General features: G+C 38.6%; 1 protein-coding gene across 1 annotated transcript; it reads left to right on the top strand.

Annotated features, from left to right (window-relative positions):
- Positions 1-10,584: 10,584 nt before the first annotated feature.
- On the top strand, positions 10,585-20,908 carry LOC122811503 (ferritin heavy chain B-like). The gene is made up of 4 exons (XM_044083378.1): positions 10,585-10,836; positions 12,524-12,670; positions 17,850-17,975; positions 20,615-20,908. Exons 1-4 carry the CDS (start codon positions 10,735-10,737, stop codon positions 20,759-20,761), a joined length of 522 nt encoding a protein of 173 aa, XP_043939313.1. The 5' UTR covers positions 10,585-10,734; the 3' UTR covers positions 20,762-20,908.
- The last annotated feature ends 5,395 nt before the right edge of the window (positions 20,909-26,303 follow it).

Below are 26,303 nucleotides of genomic sequence, written 5' to 3' on the forward strand. Positions count from 1 at the left end.
TTCAGTGTATTTTTTGTTGTTGTGAACCAACTCTGAGCATATCTGAGGGTTTCCGCCCAGGTTTCTAACATAGCTGAAGAAGGCTTTGTGGTTATCTTTAGTGTCCTTAGCGATTTTTCTCTCAAAGTTTGCCTTGGGTGTTTTTATGAGAGAACATAGTTTTCTGCTAATGTTGATCAGAGATGTCTTCCCTTCATGGGATTTCGCTCTGACGTGCAGTAGCTTCCTTCTTTGTTATACAATTTGTTTATGGCTGAGGTCCACCAGACAGGATGCTTACATTTGGTGGAGAGGGACTTGGATTTGTTTGGGATTGCATGATCCATGCATTCTTGGAGATGTCCATAGAAAGCATTTGTGAAGGATTTGGCATTGTGGGATGTGGTATCCACTGGCACAGTGGGCTTAAAGGATACCATCTCAGTCTTAAGAAGAGTGAAGTCTGCTTTTGAGAAGTTTTTCACTGTGGTCTTTTATGCTGGGGGTGGAGGTGGGATATGTATATCCAGGGTGATTAGTTTGTGGTCAGATCTCACTAGTGAGGGGTATACTTCCGGTGTGGAGCATTTTGTCCCCATGTTTGTGATGATCAGGTCTAGTATATTATCTCTCCTAGTGGGAGAGGTGAATAGTTGTTCCAGTGCATTTGAATTTATGAATTCCAGGAACCTTTGGGCTAGGGTATTAGGGCTAGAATAATGTACCCAATCTATGTTTGGGTAGTTGTCTCCCAGTATGATGGTATTTTGTGATACATTCATATCCTCCAATGTCTTCAGGAAGGCTGAGTGGGGTTCTTGAGATTGGGAGGGTGGTCTGTAACATGCTACCAGTTGTATAGCAGTTTTGCCTATGGTTAGTTGCACCTGTATGGTCTCTGATGCTTCATGTGTTGCTACTAACCTGGAGGTGTGGGTGTCCTTTATGAATATGGACACTCCCCCTCCCTTTGTGGTTCGGCCCGGGTTTTGGGGCCGAAATGCATGATACGAGTTATAGCCTGGTAGCGCTGGGGTGCTCTCAGGAGCCTTGAACCAGGTTTCAGTTACTGCACAGACGTCGATGTTCTCCATGCTGAGGAGTGCATCAGGTGCCTGCATCTTGAGATTTAGACTTCTGGCATTGAGCAGCATTATCCTTAGTTTTTTTCCATTTTTGTTTTCTAAGGAGGTGGGTTTGTCTTTTGAGCCTTGCCTAAAAAAGGCACTATGGGGGTGGCAAGAGCCTTAGCCAATATCTGGAAGCCCAGTGGTGACAGGTGTAAGCCATCCCTTGCGAAGCAGCGTGGCTTGTCCAACATATCATCCCAGGCAGACAGACACGGGATCCCCTTAGAATGACACCAGTACTTGAGCCAATTGTTAAAACTGATCATCTTGTCTTTGTATTGTGGTATCATTCTTGGTGAGGGCAAGTTGCTGCTCAGGGTCAGGGTCATACCAGCCTGGGCTACATAATCGGAGAGCTCCTCTATGTCTCTTTTCATGTAGTGAAGGGAGGTACACCTCAGGTCATTCACACCAGCATGGACAATGACGGAGTCATATTTGTACTTGCTTTGGAGTGACCTGAGTGCATGTGTTATGTGGCAGATCCTAGCTCCCGATAGACAGCTCACAGTCACCTTCTCCTTGTTCAGCCTGGTCAGTGGGACATCAGTGTGTCTGACTATGGAGTCACCTATTACTAGTGTATCAGGCAAGGTGCTTGGCCTTAAGGGCTGCGATTGGTCGACACACTAATTTATTGAAGTATGTGTTGCATGTGTTTTGTTATGAGGTGGTGGATTTTTGGATGTCTGCTTTGGGAGCCTCTGTTGTTTTGGTAAGTTTTTTATTAGAGCCTCCGAGTATGTCTTTGTGTTTTTATGTGTTTGGTTTGCAGTTGTGGTAGGTCTATGTGGGACTGGGATTGTTGTGTGTGTGGTTGCCATCTCCTCCTGTCTGGTTGTGCCAGCCCTGAGTTGAGAGAGTTCAGCCTCCAGTTTGGCTATATAGTTGCACCTCTCACATGTATTTGTGTTTGTTGGGAGGAGGAGAGGGTTGTCTGTGTACATGAGACAATTGTAGCATTGTCTCAAGATACCCAGATTGACCATGCTAGAACAGTATAAGGGAGTGGTATACCTTTAAGGGAAGTGGATATTCACAGGGGTGGTAAGTAGATGTAGTGCTTTACTTAGTACGAGAGTGCTTACTTAGTAGAGAAGTATTGAGAACAAGTGCTAGGCTTATAATACAGTGAGTAGTCTGGTTATACTAAGAGTAGAGCTTCCTTAAGGGAAAATTTGAAGAGCAGACTTGGCGGAGTCAGAAAAAGTTTAACCTTGTTTAACCGGTGCGCTATGCTGGACAACCCAAGAAAGCCGTGCAAACGCGGATTTTAAACAGTGAACTACAAAAGAGCTAGAAATGGTCCAAAACAACCAATTACTACAGCTTCTTGTGCTGAGGTCACTTCCCCCAAGGACAGGTAGGCTGCTCAAGGCTCCCCACTCCCACTGGTGAGCAAAGAAACTTCCTTCTATCCAAGTAAGGTAATGGACAACACAGGAACTACACCACAGCCCAGAATGCAGCAACGCCTGTAAACTGGTCTAAACTAGTCGAGGAAGGCGGGAAAACAAGGATTATTTTTTTGTTTTTTTGGCAGAAACACACAGAAAATGCAGAAACAGTGATAAATTAGTTACACAGGCTAACACACTTTAGTGGGCAGCCTCCACAGTTAAATTAAACAAACAAACAAGCAAACTTTCGATCAAATTCGGCTAAAATGTAACTTTAAGTGCAGATTTTTAAAATAATGCAGCAATCAGTTAAAAAACAGTTCAGGCTAGTTCAAGGTAAGCTACAGAAGCAATTCCAAGTGAAAAAAAGCAAAGATACTTAAATCCAGAAGATAGTCGCTTTTCTGAGTTCCCTGCTGCTAGGACCACTCTGTAAACTCACGTGGAGCTTGTCTGAGCAGTATAGCCAGAAAAAAAATGCCCAGAGGTGGATTTTAAACAGTGAACTACAAAAGAGATAGAAATGGTCCAAAACAACCAATTACTACAGCTTCTTGTGCTGAGGTCACTTCCCCCAAGGACAGGTTACAATTTACAAGAACATATTGGCACTAGTAATAGTACTTTGTTCACATCAGAAGTTTTTCAGTGTTTTGTTCAATAAAGTGGAATATTCATTCCACGAGTGCAAAAGAGCACCATGCTAGAAATGCTTTGTCAGAAAGGTAGTTTCAGACATTTAAGGTAGAATAAAAAAACTGTTGAATACAGTATTTGATAGGGAGTGTAACATTTTATTTCTGCTACATTGCAGAACCACACACAAACACTACAGCTTAGTTCAAGGTGATCAACGGTCCCAGTTTTTCCAGGACAGTCCCAGTTTGGAAGTCTCTGTCCCAGAATCCCAAGTCTTTGGGACACAGAAATGTCCCAGTTTAGATCCCAACCCCAGGTGTAAAAAATTGGAACAGGAGTTGTGAAAAGATGATGACTGCATTACCAAAGCAACTACATTTCTCTTGCGACTTCTCGGCTTCTGGCACATGCCCCTTGCGGTAGCAGAGCAGTTAGTTATTATTCTCTTCCAGGGTCTGCAAAGTGGGGATTTTTGATGTGTAAGAAGCTTAGCTGTCACCTTAATGTTTAGGAATGTCCACGGCTGTGAAGTTATACGCCTCGATTGGATAAGATTTGTATTTGTATTTGAAAAGCTGACATGTTAGATAAAGAGGTAGTAATTGAAAGATTTTCAGATGTATGTGCAGCACATTTGTCTTGCTATGTTGATCTTTTGAGATGTGTTAAGAATGGAGATCTGTTGCAGTATACCTGTAACGTCCTTTATAACAATGTTTTTTTTTATCTAGCACTTTTCTGTGTTGATATTTTTTTAACAAAGTGTTATTAAATATAAACTTATTTCATTTTAATAAAAAGTAACATTATGTATTACTAACTAGTGGCACAGTTATAAATCTAATTGGGAAGTCTAGTGGGTGCAGTGTATACAGACTTCATTAAGGCTTTTGATACAGTACCTTAGTGGAAGGTAGGAGGATGTAGGAATCAGATTGGTGAAGTGCTTAGAAAACTAAGAGGCCAGGTAAGAGCTGATAACAAGCCAAGAGCAGTGGTTAGATGTGTGGAGGGGGAACTCTACAGCTATGTCTGAGTGATTTCTATGGTTTCACTTCATTTACATTTGGAATTGATCACTAATATTTCTGGGTAAGTCCAGTCTGTTTACTGATTTTAAGATTGGAGGGATAAGTGTCACTGTATGCAAAATTGGTAGGCATATAAATGCTTGAGTTCAGTTACATCTGAGTGATGCCGTCATGTGTATCTGCAGTTAACTCCTACTGACGCATCTAGATGTCAAATATTGCTTGTTCATATTTACATTAATAATTCCAAAACCATGCTATGTACAAGGTTTTAAAAGATTTTATCTTAAAGCTTACACAATGGCTAACTCAACTGCATTAATATTTGACCTCTGTCTAGGGCAGGTAAATATACATTAACTGATGTCTTTATAGAGATATAATTTTCAAATGTTTCTAAATATCTGAACAACCAAGTAACACAGACATAATTCCTTAGCCCCATATGAAAGCGCTCAGCTAGATGAATAAAATGCTGCAGACAGTATGTGTGTAACTTGAGTGGTTTCTGCGATATTGTAGGTTGTTTACAAAATATTACAAATGTAATAGTTAAACTTTGTTTACTGTGACTTATAAAATTTGGGTTTAAGACCTAGAACCTAAAGAATACTACCACTATACAAATAGTTTGTGCTAAAGAGTTTCCCCCTATGGTTCAAGTGATATGAACATTTGTTTGATTTGATTATGTCAAAAGGCTTAGGCTCCGCCCATTGGAAGTTACAGTGCAAACTCCTGATTGGAGGGAATGAGTTAAACAACACAAAGGCAGTATACTTTGTGTTGAAATTGGAGGCATTTTGTATATTAGAAGTTCCCCTAGGGTGAATGGAGGGGAAAAGTGTCTAAATTTTATATTCAGGCTTAACCATTTTGTGTAGTGAGAGAGCAGTATAAAAGATCAACAGAATGTGGATTAACAGTAATTCCCTGAGTGGGAAAACAGTAGACAAGAAAAATAAGGATAACAGCACACAATGTCGAATTTTATATTGCATGATGGGACAGTCTCTGTTCTGCATCCCAACTCCCTCACTGTTACAAATAAAGTACCTGTGAGACTGCACAGCCTACAGGCAAGTCAAAACTGTCATCACTACAACTGCACAGTTTTGCTGTTCTTTAAAATTTGAGTTTATTAAATTTTTTGACGAATCTTGTCAAATGTGCTGGTAACAATCCTGGCAACCAGCAGAATGTTGAGATGCATGACTAAGGAGAGGATTATAGGGATGAAGATGATGTCCTTTTATTCTAGATTACATTTAGGTTTGGGGAGCATACTGGTCTTCACTTAGCATGAAAGACATTTTTTTTTTTTTTTTTTTAATAAACAGGTTGCAATTTAAGTGCCCCCAGTTTAGGCCCTGTATCAAAATGGTCACCTCGGCTTAGTTAGCTGTAGAATTGTTCCTTAACAGGGATGTTCAAACTATACTTGAGCTAATCAAAGCAATCTTTAGTGCTGCTGTAAGGAAAAGCACTATTACAGAAGTTTCAGAATGATAAGCATCCAAAAGGGGTTGTCATAATGGTTCAGGTCAAGGGTTTGATTCTAACTTCTGACTATTGGCTAAGTTTGTAATAGTCTGCAGACTGATAGACTAGTATATGCCTATGACCCTAAATCAGATTCCGTGAATACCCATGAAACCCATTTTGAGAAATAGAAGTTTATTTAAATAACTGACTTTTGTGAAATATCACAATTTTATGTAGTCTTAATGCACAAGCTTTTCTTGAATTATACATAAAAAAGTCTTAACTATTTTGTGAATTTTTGATGCTTTTGTATGTTTTTATAATTAGTCTTTTATAATCAGTTATTTTAAGTCCAAATGTTGACTATTTGCCAGACTAGCAAGGGTTAAACAGTCTCTAAAAGTTGTTCTTAATTGATTAATGAGAGCTGTGATGTGATTGGTATAGCAGTTGAATAATTGAATATATACAGATCTATTCACTTTAAAATGTTACAGGTCTGATGAAGTGGTGTGCTACCACCATGAAAGCGCTTACCTATTTGAGTTGCATTTTATCTATTAAAGCTGTTTTTTTATACCAAGTGTCAGCCTTCTTGCCTGTGGTTGGTGCGCTGGAAGCTGTTTTGTGTAGTTAAATAACAGTGGAATATTTCTCAGACAGAATGAAAACAAATACCAGTAAGCATAAAAATGCAGCTACTGTAATGTGAGGTAATATCTGATCAGTAAGACTTGTGACAGAATGTTATCAATTCAGTAGTGTGTCAGAAAAATGCTTGCTGCAGTTGCAGATAGGAGCAGAATAATCCAAGAGAAGTGAAACATAAGGTTTATGTGCTGTGTGGTGTGTGAGGCAAAGGTAGAGAGAAAAAATATTCACTTTACTGAAAGTGTTAAAACAGTAACACAGTGAAAAGTAACCAAAGAAACAATACACTTTAATCACTATCAGTGCAACACTGGTAATGTATGAGCAAGCATGCAGAGAAGTGTAAGTCAGGGTAGAATGCAGCATAAATGAACACAATCATAAATAGACATAATACAAAAATAATATAAAATTTAAAAAAGCATGAAGGGAGTAAGGGGAAGTGTGCAGCTATCTTCTAGACAGGTTTAGGAGATCCAAGCAGTACAACACAGATTTGGAACATCTTTACTGGTAAGCCAGGCTGCACCCATCTAGTCAGAGGACCTTAGTGGGCCATCAAGCAGCCAGCAAGTGAAGGGGGAGGTAGGGTGGTAGATTAGGGGTCCCACCAAACTGATCCAAATGGGGCCCTGCAGTTCTTAAGTCCAGCCCTGGATAGATGAATCCTAAGTAAATCCCAGAATAGACAAGTCTGGTTTTATTTAGTGTAGAAGATACAGCCCAAATGAGGGTCACAACCCATAGTGGCTGCGGACACTAAAATCTTGAAGAAGAGAGAGAGTTCATTTAGAGATGTGATAGACAGTAATACTGAACATGTACCAAGTGCTGGAAGTTAGCTGAAATCTTCACAAGATACTGTTATAGCAAGCTGTGAGTGTGAAGTTTCAGAAATGCCTGGATTTAAGCCAGAAATGAATGTTTACAAAGGGTCTTTTGTGCTCTTTCTCAGTATAAGATATCCTGACAAAAGCTAAGCATGTAACAAAAGAACTTCCCTAAAACTGCTCACAGACTTTTCATTTTTACTTTATTTAAAATTGTTACAAGCATGTCACACAGTCTTAGCAAGTCATTCTTACAAAATTGTAGATTTAGCATTATATTTAGTAAGGCCCTTGTACTAAATTATGATTCAGAGTCAGATGCTGCACAACTTCCATATGTACTATTCTTTAGGTTAATCATTAAGGTTTCACGTGACCACTGCAAATGTGTTCATACTGTAACTCTTTAATCAGGCAAGCAGACGTACATAGTTCTTAAAGGAGCAAGTATGCTTCAAATAAAAAAAGTGGATCGTAAAGATGCTCTAGTGCCAAAGAGCCAAAGTGCCTTTACCTAATCTAGTGTGTAAACATTGCTAAAGAAGCATGGAAATCATAGTGATATAGAAAGAGGAAGGTGAACCAGAAATAATTATATTTTATATAGAACAGCTGCACTGTCTGTACTCCTCAGCCTTCCATTATGTTTCTGTGAGGTCTTCTTGCATCTGTTTTTACTATTTGTCTGTTTAACTTTTCTAGCAATCTACAGAAGGCGACAGGTAGCTAATCGGCTCTCAATAGTGACAGCACCAACACATACTTTTAACTGTGAATGAGCAAAAAAGAGAAGAAATTGTGCTCCTTTGTTTTAGAAAGTGACCCAAAAAGCAAAGGTGTGTGACCTAGAGCACAGGGAAGCAGCAACCAGTGGTCACATGCCCAGAGTTAATAATGATAAATGGTAGTTGCAACAATCAGGAGGTGATAAACAGCCAGTGATTAGACTTTTTCACATCTTCTTCTTTCGGCTTTTCCCAGTTAGGGGTCGCCACAGTGGATCACCCGTCTGCTCATGATTGGCAGTGGAGTTTTATGGTGTTGAGTTGCCAGCCTGGCGCCCAACCTTCCAGAGAAGGCACACACGCACACTCACACCTAGGGCCAATTTAGAGTGTTACAATCCACCTACAGCATGTCTTTGGGATGTGGGAGGAAACCGGAGCAGCCGGAGGAAACTCAAGCGACCACAGGGAGGACATGCAGACTCCGCACAGAAGGCACCCCAGTCAAGGATCGAACCAAAGAACCTCTTGCTGTGAAGCAACAACGCTAATCGCTGTACCACCGTGACCGCCCCGATTAGACTTTTTCACATAATTTAGGAAAATGTCTGCCTGATGTTATACTCAGGCATTTTACTGATTTTTACTGCAAACTGCTCTTTAGACTTCATTTAATAATCTGATTTATTTCAGTACCAGTTACTGATAGATTTTTAACAAGTAGTTTTAGGAATTCGACTGCACAAAACAGGAGCAGCATTCCACAAACATAGATTAATTTAAGGGTCTGCCTATATAACTAAATAGCTCCGGCCATGTTATGTCAGGTATACTGGGGCAAACAAGAGGTATACATCTAACATGGAGAGAAAATGACTCAGTTATTGTGACTCAATCAACTCACTGATCATTACAGAATAACACATTCACCTTTTGCCTTGGATTGTTTGGCCTGCTTCTCTAACTTTAGAAAAGAAAAGTAAATGAACTTGCAACAGCTGTTTTACTTAAACTGATGATTAGTAACAACCCTGTTATTTAATATACAGGCGGTAGGTTGCATTCTTGGCCAGAAACAACCCTAGCTTGTCAACTTGAAAAAGGAGACTTCTTCTTTCAGCTTTTCCCATTTAGGGGTCACCACAGCAGAACTCTAGTCCGCTAATGATTGGCAGTAGATTTTTATGGTGCCGAGTTGCCAGCCCGATGCCCAACCTTCAACGAAGGCATGCCCATTTTTTTTTTTATGCATGTCTTTCGAATGCCACTCGACCACAGGGGGGACATGCAGACTCCACAAAGGAGACTATGGTACAGCAAAGAGTGAATACAGCCTATTTGAGGCTGAAAGCAATAACTTCCTACTGCATTTGTAAGGTGCACCGGCAATGAGTGGGAGAAGCAGACTCTGTTATTGTGTTATGTGGCCCAGAAAAAGGGCTCATGACAGATGCAAGTCAGGAAGCAAGATATTTATCAGTGAAAGCTTTTAATAGTTCCTTCTGGTTAAGAGGCAAAGAGAGAATTGGTGTGATAGATATATGGGCTAATTGACCAATACCAAGGTTAATTCCCATGTAAGGCAACATTTGGCATTGTTAACTAATTTATTGTGATTTTTATGGGCAAAACCACTAGATACAAATGCTTGTTTGTACAAATGACAAAGTGTACTATAGTAATATGATATGACTTCTGGTGTTGACAAAGTGAATCAAACCTAGTACTGCGTATATGCAGTTTATAGACTTAACCGTCTGCACTATGCTGACAAGACTTTAACTTCAGGAAACTAAATATTTTGTTCACTATGAGATATTTTATTCTCTCCTATTTTACCTTGAGAAATGCATATTCTTAGATTTTATTGCCGCAGGCAACACACCTGAATTTATACAATCTTGACATAACTCTGCAGGGGAATGGGTCTGAAAGACTGACATCTAAGACTACAATAAGACTGCCAACTTGTCTCAAATGAGTAAGGCCTTGAACTTAATCTATCACAATCCAGTACGGTATAGCAAGCATAATTGCTCTGCAAGTGTCATGGTTACAGAAAATTGCTTTACTGACCAGTTCCTCCTACAGAGAGAGGCAGGTGTTACCAAGGTGAATTCAATCTCTTTGAAGCAGGGGTACTGTGTGTTTGTTAAGGAAGGGGAGTAAAATTAATTGGAACCTGCCCTATAGCAGGTGCTTGAATTTTTTTTTTAAATGATTTTAACTTCATTAATTTACTAATTTGGTAAGTCTGATCAGCACAATTTGCTCTTTGCATTTGTGGTTTAGGAGCCTTGTCTAGTTAAGTGACTTGCTCAGGGCCACACAGTTTGCATGCTGAGTTAGAACTTATAATTTTAAAATGGCAAACTTAAATTGTCAATTCATTGAACTCCCAAGCTCCTGCCACAAACATTGTAACAGTTTAAACATCCTCTCATTTCCAAAATCTAATCTTGTCTGTAATGTCTGTTTATGCATGTCTCACCACTGCCACTGAGCCTAGCTTTTGGAAATTAGAAATAAAAAAAAAAAAAAAAACAGGAACAAGGGTGTGTTCATGTCACAAAAATTATATTTATCCTGCTTAGACTAGCCTTTTTCTTTTTTTCTTTTAAAAGCCATTCCACACCCAGACAAATAGTATAACACAGAGACCTTCTCAAGTTACAGAAGATGTGACTCAAGGCCATTTCCTGGTTACTGAACATATAAATGCAGTGTGCATATGTGACTGTTTCAGATCAACTTTGTTCTTGCTTCAACAGTGTTTGAACGGAACGGAGTCTCTGCTGTGAGGTTTTGAGAATTTTTTTTTCAATTTGTTTTCAGAGTACCCTTGTTAACAACAAATCACTGAAATGGAGTCCCAGGTGCGCCAGAACTACCACCGTGACTGTGAAGCTGCCATCAACCGTATGATCAACATGGAGCTGTATGCTTCCTATGTTTACCTTTCCATGGTGAGTACTTCTTAATTACTACCTTTTTGTAATGCTTTCACCGTATGGCATTTTAAGATTAGAACTATTTTTGTGCTAAGTAAGCTTGGAAGTACACAATCAGTATTGGGTCGCAAAGGGTCTCCAGTCAACAAATAGTTAATGTGAAAGATCTAAAAAAGTAATAAAAATAACTAGTTTACTGTTTGCAGTGAGCATCACATGACTGAAACACTATGTAAGGCGTCCCTCCCTTTTGTGCCGATTTTGCTCACATTGCTGTATTTAAGGTTTACTGTGGCATTTTATTTATTTTTTTTAAACTACTGAAATAAAAATATTATTTTAAAATGAGTTTAGGTTTGTATTTTTTACTTAGTGAGACTGCGCTCTCAGATATTTCATTATTGATCATAATTAATGGCACCAAATGTGGGCGTTCAAAAAATGTCCTTGTCTTTCATTTCTAAGTTGTCTGCATTCAAAAAAGGATGGAGGACCCAGGTAGAATGCATAGAAAATGCTACTTATTATGGTGTCATTTTTAAATAACACTGCTTTTATAATACCTGCTTTATTAAGGAGTGTGTCCTGAATCATCTAGAAAATATTTTTTTACCATTCTTACTTGGCTATAGGTCAAGCTGTTATCAAACACTCATGCTCTAACAATACTCATTGCTTGAGGACAGCATTGTAAATATGGAATTAACAACACTAGCAGTGTAAGCAAGACAGAAATATGTGCGATAGTTTATTGAGATGCTGACAACTGTGAGAAGAAGTCCTGTCCTGCAGATAAGGTGTGTGAAATCTATACCTGTCTATAAAGCGCATGAGTCCTTTTTTTGCAGTGTACCTGTTCTGAGTACATGATTAGGCAAACACAGCTTCATGGGTGTTATTCTTGGTCCATCTATGACATAGCTGTACTGTAAAAAGGAAAAATGCCTTTAACGGTAGCTCTGATGTCATAGTGGCTGATTTTTCAGTCATTCCAGGAAACAAAACACCATATTATTCAACTTCTGATGGCATCCGCAGTAGTTTTACAAGTGTCTGAAAAATCCAGTTCTGTATTTTTGTAAAGCTTTTGCACATGAATATATTTGTATTGCTATAACTGTTTTAATGTGACTTTTAGGAAATACAGCCACCTTTTTAATGAACTATGAATGTTTGTTCATAGTAGAACAAAGAAATCAGGTGAGCAAGAGTAGTTTCAATTTTAATGGATAACATTTAGTCCACAATCTTTTAAGGTAAGTGAACTAATCTATAAGAAAATGATAACAAAAGAGCTTTGCACTGGGTAAAAATGTTTGGCAGACCAGCTTTACCATGCCGCATCCTGTTTGTAAGGTTTAGTAATGATAGTGACTGCTAACAGAACTGTGGCTATGGGATGTAACAGATAGTATGGTGCACTGGGATGCAAAAGTGTCATCTAGCCAAACGTAATATATTAAGTTCTTCAAGCTAAAGCAGACTTTCGGTCTTTATCCATGTTTAAAGTGTACTACCTTGCTATATGCTAGAAGACTGCAAAATTAAGATGTGTAGTTACTCTTCCTTATTTGATTGCAGATCTTTAGCTCCAGGTGTGCTGTGATTGGGTTTGCTGTTTTATTGTCTCCATAAAAAAAAAAAAATCTGGAAATACTTCTCAAGAAGCAGTAATCCAGAAGGTCATTTCTTTTGTCCCCAGCATCATTACTTTGATCGAGATGATGTGGCACTCCAAAACTTTGCCAAGTTCTTCAAGAAACAGTCACAGGAAGAACGGGAACATGCAGAGGGATTCATGAAGTTACAGAATAAACGCGGTGGGCGCATCTTCCTTCAGGACATCAAGGTAAATAATTAGAGTATATGCTGATAAGTGAGCTGTCCATCTCCCAAGATTTAAATTTTATTTTATTTGTGCACTTTGTGCTTCCATATACTGTTAATGTCTGAATCCATGCAGCTCTTACCATTCAGTTTAGTGGTCCATAAGGGTTTCTATGCTTATATACCATCAAAGGCACACAGAGCAGAGCCTCTTCTCTCATTTAAGGTCATGCTGACTCTCAGCTAAGGAAAAAGGAGTAGGTGATTGAAGGTCTGCCACTATGAGTTTGTGAAAGAGGGGGTGATGGACTGGGGACAAGGTGGTACATTAATATCCTCTAGTGGAGTAAAAGGGGCTGATTATGGCCTTTTCAATAAGAGGCAGAAGTGTTTGTGCTGGAGGAGATGTGGAAATAAGCATTCAGATCTCTGCACATCCACATGGATGGGAGTCAGGTCCCTGGCCATCCATATGGATGGGAGTCAGGTCCCTGGCCATCCATATGGATGGGAGTCAGGTCCCTGGCCATCCATATGGATGGGAGTCAGCTCCCTGCACATCCATATGGATGGGAGTCAGCTCCCTGCACATCCATATGGATGGGAGTCAGCTCCCTGCACATCCATATGGATGGGAGTCAGGTGCCTGCACATCCCCATCCACAGAGATGGGATCTTGGGCTCTGCACATCCCCATCCACAGAGATAAATAAATTGTACATGCACAGCATTACCTAAACTAACCCACTATGTAGGCTACATCTGAGTTCAAATTTTAAGAGGGACAATAGATAAAGACTGCATGGAGACACTCTTTACTTCAGAGTTTTAAAATGCAATTTATCACTCTCAGATGATTTCCCAAAATCACTGAAAGGCAGGCCACTTGACAGTTTTGCCTAAAGAGGAGATTTCAACAACAGCATATCAGCTGTTTCAAGCAGAACATTTAAAACATTTATTCAGTTTTGGGTGATCTTATCTTTTATTCAATGTGATATACTTACATTGCAAATTAGAATATATTGTTAGTGTGAATTACTACATGTTAATTTAATTGTATCCTGTTTTTATTTATTCATTTGTTAACATGAGTAAGTGAAATAGCTATCACAGACCATTTTCAGGAATGTCCCAGTTCACAAAGGCTAAGGTAAATGCAGGATATCTGGACTGTTTAGACCAGCACATAAACTTGCATATTTTTGGAAGGAGAGAGGAAAACACATTATACAACGACCCCCCATTAATATTCAAAAATGTGCACGCTGATTGGTCAGCATGCACGTTGTAAATTAGAGTTATAGTAATGGAAAAAGGTCCGGTCGCTCGGACTTTTTCCATTACTATAACTCTTTTTTATTTACAGCAATGGAGAACGCAAAATCTCCGTTGCTTCACACTGTTTCGCTATGTTAAAATAGTTTAACATAGCGAGACAGCTTTAAAAAAAGCAACAAAGAATCTCCGTTGCTTTTTTTAAAGCTGTCTCGCTATGTTAAACTCCTTTAACATAGCGAGACAGTTTGTAAAAAGCAACAGAGATCTTGCTTTCTCCGTTGTTTTTTTCAAAACTGTCTCCCTATGTTAAATGGGTTTAACATAGCGAGACAGCTTTAAAAAAGCAACGGAGATTCTCCGTTGCTTTTTTTAAAGATGTCTCGATATGTTAAACCCATTTAACATAGCAAAACAGTTTTTAAAAAGCAACGGAGATCTTGCTTTCTCCATTGCTTTTGCCCACAGCTGTGATGTACTGCGTAGGCATACGCATGCGCAGTACATCAGAACTGCCGCAGAATACCAGACAGCTGTAGAAGGGCAGCAAGGAGGCATTATACAATGCCATTATTTAAGAAAGGTAATTATTTTTTTTCTTAAATAATGTCATTGTATAATAGCAATAACCCACTTCTGGGTGTGGGTAATGCTGGATTTACCTACGGTTGGCTTTGTTTGGCCACTCTGGTTTCGCCCTCGTGACCAAACCACACCAACCGTGGGTAAATCCAGCATTACCCACACCCAGGAGTGGGTTATTGCTATAGCATCCTGAGAGCCCACACAGGGACAGGGAAGCAATGCAAACACCACACAGACATTAGCCAGAAGTCAATATTAAACACCAGACCCTGAGTATGTAAGGCAGAGATCTTCCCTTTTACAGCTTAAAGATTTATTTTTTTATCCTACAACCTTCTTTTTCATTAGCTAGGATGAATGAGTCAATGATTATAGTGAGCGCACATGACTGCTTAGGAATTTTATTCTCTCTGTTGCATTTGTCAGTCTGTGATCAGGACTAAACCAGTTTCAAAAGAGCCTAGTCTAAACCAACAGTGCAGGCACCATTCTAACCAAACCTCAATTTTCTTTCTCACTTATGAAGTCCAATAATTTATATTAAAAAATACTATGGTATCTATACTTTAAATTTCATTTACTCCAGTTTGAAAATTCTGATTATATGTTTTTAGTCTGTGACCCCTAACCAGAAAAAGCCGAAAGACACAGCACAACAAGTCTGTGACAACTGTCAAGCATATTAAGAGTAGTGGACCAAAGCTGGATAGGATATTGGAGTACAGGGCTGTTTCCTTAGGACATGGAAAGGGAAAAAGCAATAATAGGTACACACAGGTAAAGGGCAGTATATTACAAGCAAAACAGGCAAAAAGAAAATAACTGACCACCATGGCTAAAAGAAACAGCAAAAACTTTAATAAAATAAAAAGCAAAACAAGAATAAGACAGTGAGCACTTTCACTGTGATAGCAGCTTCTTCATATCATGAAAAAGCTCTACTAACCAGTCTACTCATAAAAGCACAATCCACCAATTACAAGTAAAAAAAAAATCAGTCATGTGACTAAAACATGAATCCATTAATTAACTCATTCATCAAAAATGTATTCACAACAAAAGGTCAATTAACTAGATTAAGAGCTTTAAGTACAGGCTTTAAAGAGATACTCTCATTTAATCCTGGGCTTCTCTCTGACAGCAAAGAAAGTATCCAGTGAAGCTCTTTTTGTTTTATTACAAAGATCGCCACTCCATAAGCTTTCAGAAACAACTTCCAAAGCAGTAAACTTAAAACTATGTCTGGACCTATATTAAGCAACATGTTTAGCCAAAGCATTTGTTAACCTGTTATTCCTGATGTCACCAATATGTTCCAAAATCCTTTCCCTAAAGGTACAATTAGTTTTCCCCACATAATGACTTGCAAACCTTGCATTCTGCATAATAGATCACATTCCTAGACTTGCAATCTGCATAAAAGTCAAGTTCAATCCTATCAACAGCTAAAGGATAATCAATGCGGGTCATGAAACATATGTACACATAGGCACTACAAGCCCTGAAAGGAAATCTGCCCCTACATGTGGAGTAAGTGTTATTCAAATCCAGCATGTGTTTATAGCACGGCTCTTGTTTGAGTGACCTGTTCTTAAAAGAGAACCTCGGTGACGAGCCTAACAGGTCACTTAAATCATTATCAGTAGCTGTAACTGCTCAATTCCTCTTGTTAATATTGCAGACTGTCTTAATGTCATTGTAATAAATTAGAACAATCCCAGGACTACATAATCTGTCTGGTGTAATTATGGGCCACAACTCACATTGATCATCTTTAACTGTTGATAGGATTGAGCTTGACTTTTATGCAGATTGCAAGTGTAGGAATGTGATCTATTATGCAGGAGCATGGTTTGAAAGTCATTTTATATGGTGAAAACTAAATGTACCTTTAGGGAAAGGATTTTGGAACATATTGGTGAATGGTGACACCAGGAATAAGAAGTTAATGAACACTTTGGCTAAACATGTTGCTGAATATGGGTCCAGACATATAATTTTAAGTTTACTGTTTTGGAAGTTGTTTCTGAAAGCTTACATGGTGGTGATCTTTGTAATAAGACAGAATAAAAAGAGCTTCACTGGATACTTTCTTTGTGAGCAGATGGAAGTCCAGGTTTAAATGAGAATACTTAAAGCTGCTAATCTAGTTCATTGACCTTTTGTTGTGAATATGTTTTAGATGAATGCGTTAATGCATGGATTTGTGTTTAGTCATGTGACTGATTTTTACTTGTGATTGGTGGATTGCACTTTTATGAATGGACTGGTTAGTAGAGCTTTTTTATGTTTTGAAGGAGCGCTCACCACCTTATTCTTGTTTCGCTTTTTATTTTTATTAAAGTCTTTGCTGTTTCTTTTAGCCATGGTGGGCGGTTATTTTCTTTTTGCTTGGCATGGAAAGGGAAATGAAAAAGAGTAAAATAAAACTGCACATTCACTTTGGCTATGGTTCATTAAGCTGGCTACAAGCATATCATCTATACAGTATAGTTAATTTCATGGCACCAGAAATAAAAGGAAAAAGCCTCAGCTCACCTTTAAAGATGAGTGCAAAATGAAAATGGAAGGGATAAAAAAAACCGTCAGTGCTCTGAAAGTTGGACAATTAACCTAACATGTTAATTACACATGACAACAGCTGAATAAAATGAGTTCAAATTCCCACAAATTCTGGGGAAAAGGTAATATATATACATATATAAGAGAGAAATAGAGAAATAGGTGTACAGGAATACACCAAAACAATCAAATGTCAACATCATGAATATTGACACGTAAATATTGACATTTGCAATGCTGACAGATCACTGTGTATGCTAAAAACATGAACCTGGGACATGCAAACTGTAAAACACTGTTTTTTTGCAAGGAGCAAGCCCCCCTGCATACCCCACACCCGCTGCTAATTTTATATATTAATTTTGAGATCACACATCCCTGGTGAAAACGTGCATTCTCCCACCCCGAGGATTGTTGATCTCGTACATTTGACATCATGTGTTGACAAATCTACCAAAGCAACATCTGACTAAATAGGGTGTAAACCACATATATGTCAAGTAGATTTATTACATAAGTGGTGAACAACTGAGCACATTCAGGGAAGAAAGTAAGCAAATTCACATTTTAAATAGAAACTAGCTTTTTTAAATCAACATTATACAACTCAGTAGCCTCATATAGGTTAGTGGGAGGAACTAATAATTTTCTTTTAAGTATTAAAATTGTATTTCTCTAGTCTATCCTGATGAATAGTATTATGCTCAGTAAACATAAACAGTGGTTTAATACAATTATATTATTCCATTAATTTGTTATTTTGTATTTTTTTTCAGAGACCAGAAAGGGATGAATGGTCTAATGGGCTCGAAGCCTTGACATGTGCACTGGAGCTGGAGAAGACTGTGAACCAAGCACTTTTGGATCTACACAACTTGGCTTCGGAAAAGGGTGACCCTCATGTAAGTATTCAGAGAGCACTTTCTACTAGCTGTCCTCAAATATTGCCCTTTGGGGGTTAAAACTTTAGAGCACTGTGCATTAATTGCAGGAGTGCCATAACTGATAGTTTGAGGAGCCACTTGTAATGAGTACACCCTGCTATGGATGTTGTCTTTCTCTATTTAATTTGTGTCTTTGTGTAGCATAAAATTGGCTACAGAATGAGATAGGTCATAGTGGGTGTGGCTGCTGAGTGACGAGTGGGTGTGGCTGGAAGAGATCCCAGACTGTAATTGTGGAGTTTGGCAGTAGGAAGTACTGGTTACTATTCTGCTGACAAGTTAACATTATCCAGCCTTTAGCAGGGAAGCAAGTGCGGTATATGTGCTCACTTTCCAGAAATGGTTATCTGTAAGTGGGATACTTTTACTACCCCTCACAGGAACTCAAACTTTAATGAAGTTATGACAACATTTATGCAGCCCCTAAAAACAAATTAAAAATGCCATTATCCTTTAGTGTTTTGGTATGATTTGGCAAGTCTTTTTTCAGTGGTATCAGATTGGTGACGGTCACCCACTAAACTAGTGTATAATATCATTGCAGATAGACCTTGCTCTGTTTCTTCTATAAATGGTGCTTGTCTGGGGCTGCCCAATGGGTAGCTGTTTTATCTTTCCTTTACCTGTGTCCATCTTATGTGTTTTCTGATTGTATAGAATTACCATTTTCAACAATCATCCTCCAGAAGTGCATCCCATGTACATGCAGCCATAATCAACAGAAAACTATGAAGTGTGTGTGTGTGTGTGTGTTTGTGTGTTTGTGTGTTTGTGTGTGTGTATGCGTGTGTGGGGGTAGTGGGATTTAGTAATGGAACAGATATAAAGAATGAAACACATGAAATATTTTTCTGTGCTTTATGATCAAAATTATGCTTGTATAACATTTGTTTGCAATGTACACAATAATGCATTCAAAAATTGTTTGTTCTCTGTTTTGGGTGCCACTTACATTGCCATACATTAACATCAGCCAGTATTTTCTTTCTCACATATACAACAGGGCTTACTTTCATCATGGCTATCATTGTTCAGTTATGGAATGGGATGTTTTAAACTTGTTTAAGCTTTCCATTTCACAGTTTGAACCACAATGTGTCCAGTTCCCCACCCCTCACAGGTACCTCCCAACCCAGTGTGCTTTCTTGCTTGTCTTTTGATATTGTCTGCAGGCACAGAACCACTGCTGACTTCAGTCTTATTCCATCACATCACTCCATCCTCTTTGGATGCCCATTACTAATGCAGACATGTCCTGTCACTTTCCCTTGCTAGGCAGGGGCCTAAACCACAGGTGGAACAGTGAAAAGAGTGTCAGTCTAGGAGAAGTCCCAGCACTATCCCTCACTGGGTGGGTCCTGGCCCAGTTGAATATGTGAGATGAACTTTTATACCAAGTGCTGGGGAGTAGAACAGCTGGATGTGGTTGCCATACTGTGTCTCCCACTGTAATTACCAAGGCAGGTAGAGTCCCCAGGATACCCACAGATTTATGCTACATTGTCAGGGGTTCCTGCCTCTACATGTGATATGCTCAGGTGCCCACTCCTGTCCTAGACAGGTTCCCTGATGATTCCATAATCTACTGTGAGAAATTTAGGGCCAGAAGCATTCCTAGCATGCATCCCACATTCTCCCACCTTAAAAGAGGCTGTCAGGCTGTGAGTTTCCCTCCTGTCCTCCATATTCTGATTTAAACAGTTGCCATAGCCCCTAGATGAACTTGAGTTGCCTGGCTTTCTGTCAGAGGCGTATCCCTATATGCCACTGGGGTGAGACATAATGTGCACAGTTGATGTTTTGTGGTCTGGAGTCAGGAGGCCCACACTGCAGTATGGTAGAATTTGTTTAGCTGCCATTTCAAATTAGGCCTGTCATGATGGCCAACAGAATATGTATGAGCAAATTCTGCTTATCTACATGCTGGTGAATTACTAACTAGCTTTAGCCATGTGGAAAGTACAATGACCTGTTTCCTATCATTTTTTTCTTCTCCGCAGTTCAAAAACACTCATTTGTTTCTGTACAGAATATACTGCTTGGCATTTATTTCAGACCATGTCATGAGCCATGAACGGTACTCTAATGGGTTGTATAAGACACAAAGCAACTGGCATTTGAATAAGTGTAGATTTCTATTAAACTCTTCCAGCTTTTATACCAATGAAACTTTGACTTGTATGGCAAGTCATGGATTTAAAATATGTTTTACTTTCACACAATTCATCATGACTTAAACATCATTTTACTGACGAAACATTTCAGCATCAGTACTACTTTTGTCCTAATTCCAGGTTAAAGCAGCAACCCTGTAACTTGTAAGTTTTGGGCTAAATAAATTATGGGACCTTCTCTTCTACCGTAATCTGCACACTAATACATGATGGAGAACAGATGCATTATTTCAGAGCAGCTATTCTTAGTCATTAAGCTGGAGAGCAGAAGATTTATTCAGGTTTAAATGTTACTAGATCTGTACTGCTCTGCACCAAGCATGTTCTACCTCCAGAGTAAAACATTTCTATCTAGGAATGTTTAGATGATGTTCCGTATCTGAACTTTGCACATGAATATACCTCTTTTTATTTTATTTCTAGCTCTGTGACTTCCTGGAGTCCCATTACTTGGATGAACAAGTCGAGGCCATCAAAACGCTAGGTGACTACATCACCAACCTGAAGCGTGTAGGTTGCCCAAGTAACGGGCTGGGCGAGTACCTCTTCGACAAGCATACCCTGGGATGAGGCAGATAAATCCATTTTTGAGATTTGCCCTCTTCTGTCAAGGAATGTTTCTGCATGTAATGCTGATCTGTATTTAATAAGACTTGATAATATGTCCAGTGCCCGGTGAACATGTAACATCCTTCAATAAAAGGCCCTTATAATTCATTTGTCCATTTTTATTGTTATGTTAACCAGCAGGTAGAATTATGGAATTATGTTAATGCTGAAAGTAAAATAAGTTACTAAAGAAATCAGCCATGTAAGTTGATGTGTATAATTTACATTGTGTTCATTTCAGTGCTCTCTGAGTAGTACATGAGACAAATGATCTCCGACAATTGATGCATAGTAGATGTAATGTAATATAATATATAGGCAGAATATGAATACTAAGTGTACTTAAGAATGACAAAGGCTGCGATGTAATAGACCACTAAAGCTAAACCTCTCAACAACCATTAAAATCATAGCAGAGGGCCAGAAAGAGGACTACGTCTTATTTTTCACAACAGAAGGTTACTATATTCTAGACAGTTAGCAGTAATGTATCACTATATAAGGCTTAGATTATTTATCTAATTATGTGCCTATAAACAAGTCTGACTTTATGAGGAACAATGCTAAATCTGAGGGCCAAAATCATAGTGTAAGTTGCAAATCACAGCAGTTAAGTCATTTAGAAGATAGCATAATGAGATGATACAAGTGGATCAATGCACAGTAAGTACTATAAGCTGACTTGCACACTGTTAAACAAGACACTAAAGATAATCCAGAAAGGAAATCATTATTTTGCACTGTGTGTGTGTGTGTGTGTGTGTGTGTGTGTGTGTGTGTGTGTGTGTGTGTGTATGCCCAGCTACTTTAGCATTGCAAGGTCCTCTAAGAATTTTTTAACTAGATAACTCCAGTAGCTACAAGCCACTTCTCAGGGGTAACCAGGATCACTATATGATTAAGTGACTTGTTCAGGGTCACTAAGTAGGCAAAATGAATCTGAGAGAATCAAACCCTTAACTACAGGATGCAGTTAATTAGCAAATATTTGTACGAAACAGCTGAAAGGCCACTGAATTTGGTAGGGCACACCCTGTAAAACTGTATGTCAGAGTCCTACAGCAGTAGTGAAAATAACAGGGATAACCTAAGCACGACTGGGATATCACTTTTGTTCCTGAGTAATTCAAAGTATGAGATTGTCTTTGATTACGACTAAGAGGCCAAGCAAGGCATATTTACAGAGCTGATGTACAGTAGAGAGTCAATTATCCGAACATCAATTATTCGAAATGTCTGGGTTGGGAGGGTGGCCTAATGGTTAAGGTGTTTGCCTTACAAACACAAGGTACAAGGTTTGAATCTCACAGTGGATAACTGGCTAGGCTTAAAATGGCTCGCAAGGGTAGTTAGCCTAGTACTGACCTATGAACCTATGAACCTATAAATATATGAACGTGACCTTCCAAAATTCTTGGATAGGAAAAATCATAGAGTCTGAGTATGTAAACCTTATGTGCATTCACTTGTGCGTGTTTTTTGAGCTTGTAGCCTGCTTGTGTTTGAAAAATATTCTTTATTGTCCACTGCAATCACTGAATGGTTGAAAGCATATTCCCTGTGTGCAGAAAAAAACAAGATTTTAGAAGTTTTTTTATCCTGTTAAATGTATGTTTGATTATAAGAACAGTCTGATTATCCGAACTACTATAGGTCCCAATTAATTGACTCTACTGTAATCTTATGCAGCCTGTCATGCTCTATCATAAAAGGGCTGCATGTACTTCTGTTGTGTGTTTTTTTTTTCCAGTTAAATAAAAAAGGTCTGCCAAGGTACTATGGTGGCTAAAGCTGAATATATGTACTATGGATGAGATGTCATAAAGTGACTCTAGTTATAAACATGTACGAGCTCGCAATGTTCGGCTATAGTGTAAATAGGGGATTCAAAATGCTGGTGCACAACTTTACAAAAACGTCTTTATTCTATTAGAGTTTAATCAGATTATTTCCAACCATCAAAAGCACAGCTGCTTAGTAGGATAATAGCAAAACACAGAACAAGCCTTAAAAAAACTGGCCAATATGTTTGTGAAAATACTCATGCTGAGCGATCTGAACAAAGAAGGTATATACAGCAGGTTTACTTTTATATTTACATTAAGAACATAGAAACAGCAGGTTTGCTTTTACAGGGTACATATGAATGATGCTTGGAACAATATTTACAAAGCAGCTCACTTTAAGTAGACAGATCTTTCCAAATTTAACATTCTGTGAAGCAAGACAGAAGAACAGACAAAATGGAAGGAGTTTATAATATTCCCATTATTTGGCTAGGGAAGATGGCATACCTCTCAACCGTCTAGATGTTCGCTGAATGTACAAATAATATATTTGGTCTGTTCCTCTAAAATTTATAGTTTACTGGCTAATCACTGAGGACTGAAGCCACTAAGTAATGACCTAAATCTAAGTTTCAGATTTCATATCTTTCAGAACATGCATGTTAATGTAAAACCTATTTTTCTATATTTATAAGAGCAATATTTAAAATGTGTCCCTGGTTCTAGGCTTTTGTCCCCTTACTATTTTTAGCTTTGTCCAAAATTTTTGTATTTAGAGTTTGAGAGGTATGGAAGACAATAAACAGGAAGGACAGATGTTAGTAACTTTCATTTGGCTAGAGAAAATATACAAAGTTTACACATCCCTGTTAAAATGTTAGGTTTTTGTGATATAAAAAAAATGATACCACAATAAATCATTTCAAAACTTTTCCCACTTTTAATGTGACCTATAACTTGTACAATACAGTTGAAAAACAAACAAATCTGTTAGGGGAAAAATATAAAAAATAAAAAAATGTACAATAAGCTGGTTGCATAAGTGTGCACACCCTTATAGTAATACTTTGTTGAAGCACCTTTTTATTTAATTACAGCATTCAGTCTTCTTGGGTACACACCTGCCATCAATTAAAGAGAGTCTGATAAAGTTCAGATGTCCTAGTAGGGTTTTCCTGACATTTACTCACTTGCCTGCTGCAGCAAAAGCCATGGTTCACAGAGAGCTTACAAAGCATGAAAGGGATCTCATTGTTGAAAGGTATCAGTCAAGAGAAGGGTACAAAAAAATGTCCACAGTATTGGATATACCATGGAACACAGTGAAGACAGTCATCAAAAAGTGAAGAAAATATGGGACAACAGTGACATTGCAAAGAACTTGACGTCCCTCCAAACTTGATGAAAAGACAAGACAAAAACTGGTCAGGGGGACTGCCAAGAGACTTACAGCAATACTGAAGGAGCTGCAGACATTTCTTGCTAGTATTGGTTGTGTAATACATGTGACAATGATCTCCCATATTCTCCATATGTCTGGGCTATGGGGTTGGGTTGCAAGACAGAAGCCTTTTCTTACACAGAAAAACATCCAGGCCTGGCTAAAATTTGCAAAACAATACATCGTCTCCCAAAAGCATGTGGGAAATGTATTATAATCTGATGAGACCAAGGTTGAACTTTTTGGCCACAATTCCAAAAGATACGTTTGGTGCAAAAACAACAGTTTGCATCACAAAAAGGACACCATCCCCACTGCAAAGCATGGTGGTGGCAGTATCATGCTTTGGGGTTGCTTTTCTTTAGCTGGAACTGGGATTTTAGTCAAGGTAGAGGGAATTATGAACAGTTCCAAATACCAGTCACTTTTGGCCCAAAACCTTCAGGTCTCTGCTAGAAAGCTTAGGATGAAGAAGAATTTCACCTTTCAACATGACAATGACCCCAAGCATAGATCCAAATCAGCAAAAGAATGGCTTCACCAGAAGAAAATTAAAGTTTTGGAATGGCCCAGCCAGAGCCCAGACCTAAATTCAATAGAAAATCTGTGGGGTGACCTGAAGAGGGCTGTGCACAAGAGATGCCCTCGCAATCTGACAGATTTGGAGCACTTTTGCAAGGAAGAGTGGGCAAATATTGCCAAGTCAAAATGTGCCATGCTGATAGACTCTTACCCAAGCAGACTGAATGCTGTAATTTAATCAAAAGGTTCTTCAACAAAGTATTAGTTTAAGGGTGTGCACACTTATGCAACCAGCTTATCGTACGTTTTTTATTTTTTATATTTTTTCCCCTAACAGATTTGTTTTTCAACTGAATTGTACAGGTTATAGGTCACATTAAAGGAGGGAAAAGTTTTGAAATGATTTATTGTGGTCTCATTTTTTTTATATCACAAAAACTTGGCATTTTAACAGGGGTGTGTAAACTTTTTATATCCACTGTATGTGGAGAGAGAAGCCAGAATGATATATGTTTGGCAACGTTCCTGTTTTGGCTACATTATATTATAGATTTTTTAGTATGTTTAAGATTTTGCAGAGAAAAGAAGCTTATCTATAATCAAAGACAAAGGTTCTTTAAGAGGAAATTGTCCTTTTCAGGGGTAGGACTAGGTCCATTTCTAGCATTTCTACCCATGCTCAAGTTAGACAATAAAAGTCAAATTATGCATCTGAATGCATGTGGTGAGTACAAGGTAGCGAGACAAGACACAGCTCTCTTCTAGGTTGTTCTAGACCCACATTTATGACTGGAGATAGTTTAATTTCTAAGCACCTGAAGGGGGGGCCCTGAGCAGTTTATGGTATGCTATGAAGTGTCCTACTGGCATGAAGAGTAGAATCAACTTTTTCTAAATAACTACTTTATGAGACAGTATACTGTCAGTCGGACATTTTTAGCGGATTGTGCTTAATCACACGTACATCTCTATGCAGTGCAGACTAGAGACCAACTCCATGAAGGACAGGGATGGGTAGCCTGGTTACTTGATGGTCTGTAGTTCAATACCATCTTCTAGGTACTGTCGGTTCAAAGGATTTGCATCTGGATTTTCTCCAGGTTCTACGGTTTCTTCCCACTTCTAAAAAGATGTTGGTTGATTAGCTGCACTAAATGGTCTTTACGTACAGTATTTACCCTTGTCTTTGCTACCCAGAGATTGCCTAAAAATGGTCTACAGACCATTCTACTTAAGCATTTAACAAATGCTACATATATAAAACCTGACAGCAAGGTTAGTGACCCAGTGGACTTGACACTAATTGGGTACATGACAAAATGGTACTGATCTTGTGCCGGTATTTTACCCTGCTACTGGGGAGGGATGTGATGGGACTATCATACCAGATGTAACTCTGCCACAATCTGGGGAACAGATTCCCAGAACTGGGGTGGGGGGGCAAGGCTATGGTACAGTAACATGTAATTTAGATGTATGCATGGAAGCACGCAAAAACATGAGTGTAGTGCACACTGCATGGGGTGGCCCAGGAGGTGTCTCTTGGTACTGGCTGTTGGGCTGCAGCCCCCCAATTTACAAAATAATGAAATAGTATTTTATTATTTTAAGGTCAGAAAGACTATTACTAATTTTAAATTAAAAGTAATAGTTGATTTTCTGAATTTCAGGTTTGCTCCTGGTGCTCAGAGTATGTGAGCAATTCAAAGGAAACCTAAGATATTAAAAAACAATGGGCAGGATTCAGTAAGCC

The sequence above is a fragment of the Protopterus annectens genome, chromosome 9.part0 (assembly GCF_019279795.1).
Source record: "Protopterus annectens isolate FY-2018-M chromosome 9.part0, PAN1.0, whole genome shotgun sequence".
Lineage (NCBI taxonomy): Eukaryota > Metazoa > Chordata > Ceratodontiformes > Protopteridae > Protopterus > Protopterus annectens.

What these genes read in the sequence shown, in the direction of transcription:
- LOC122811503 (XM_044083378.1), top strand. Translation starts at nt 10,735, where the DNA reads ATGGAGTCCCAGGTGCGCCAGAACTACCACCGTGACTGTGAAGCTGCC. An exon ending in CCTATGTTTACCTTTCCATG is followed by an intron (nt 10,837 to 12,523) that starts GTGAGTACTTCT and finishes TTTTGTCCCCAG; the next exon opens with CATCATTACTTTGATCGAGA. An exon ending in TCTTCCTTCAGGACATCAAG is followed by an intron (nt 12,671 to 17,849) that starts GTAAATAATTAG and finishes ATTTTTTTTCAG; the next exon opens with AGACCAGAAAGGGATGAATG.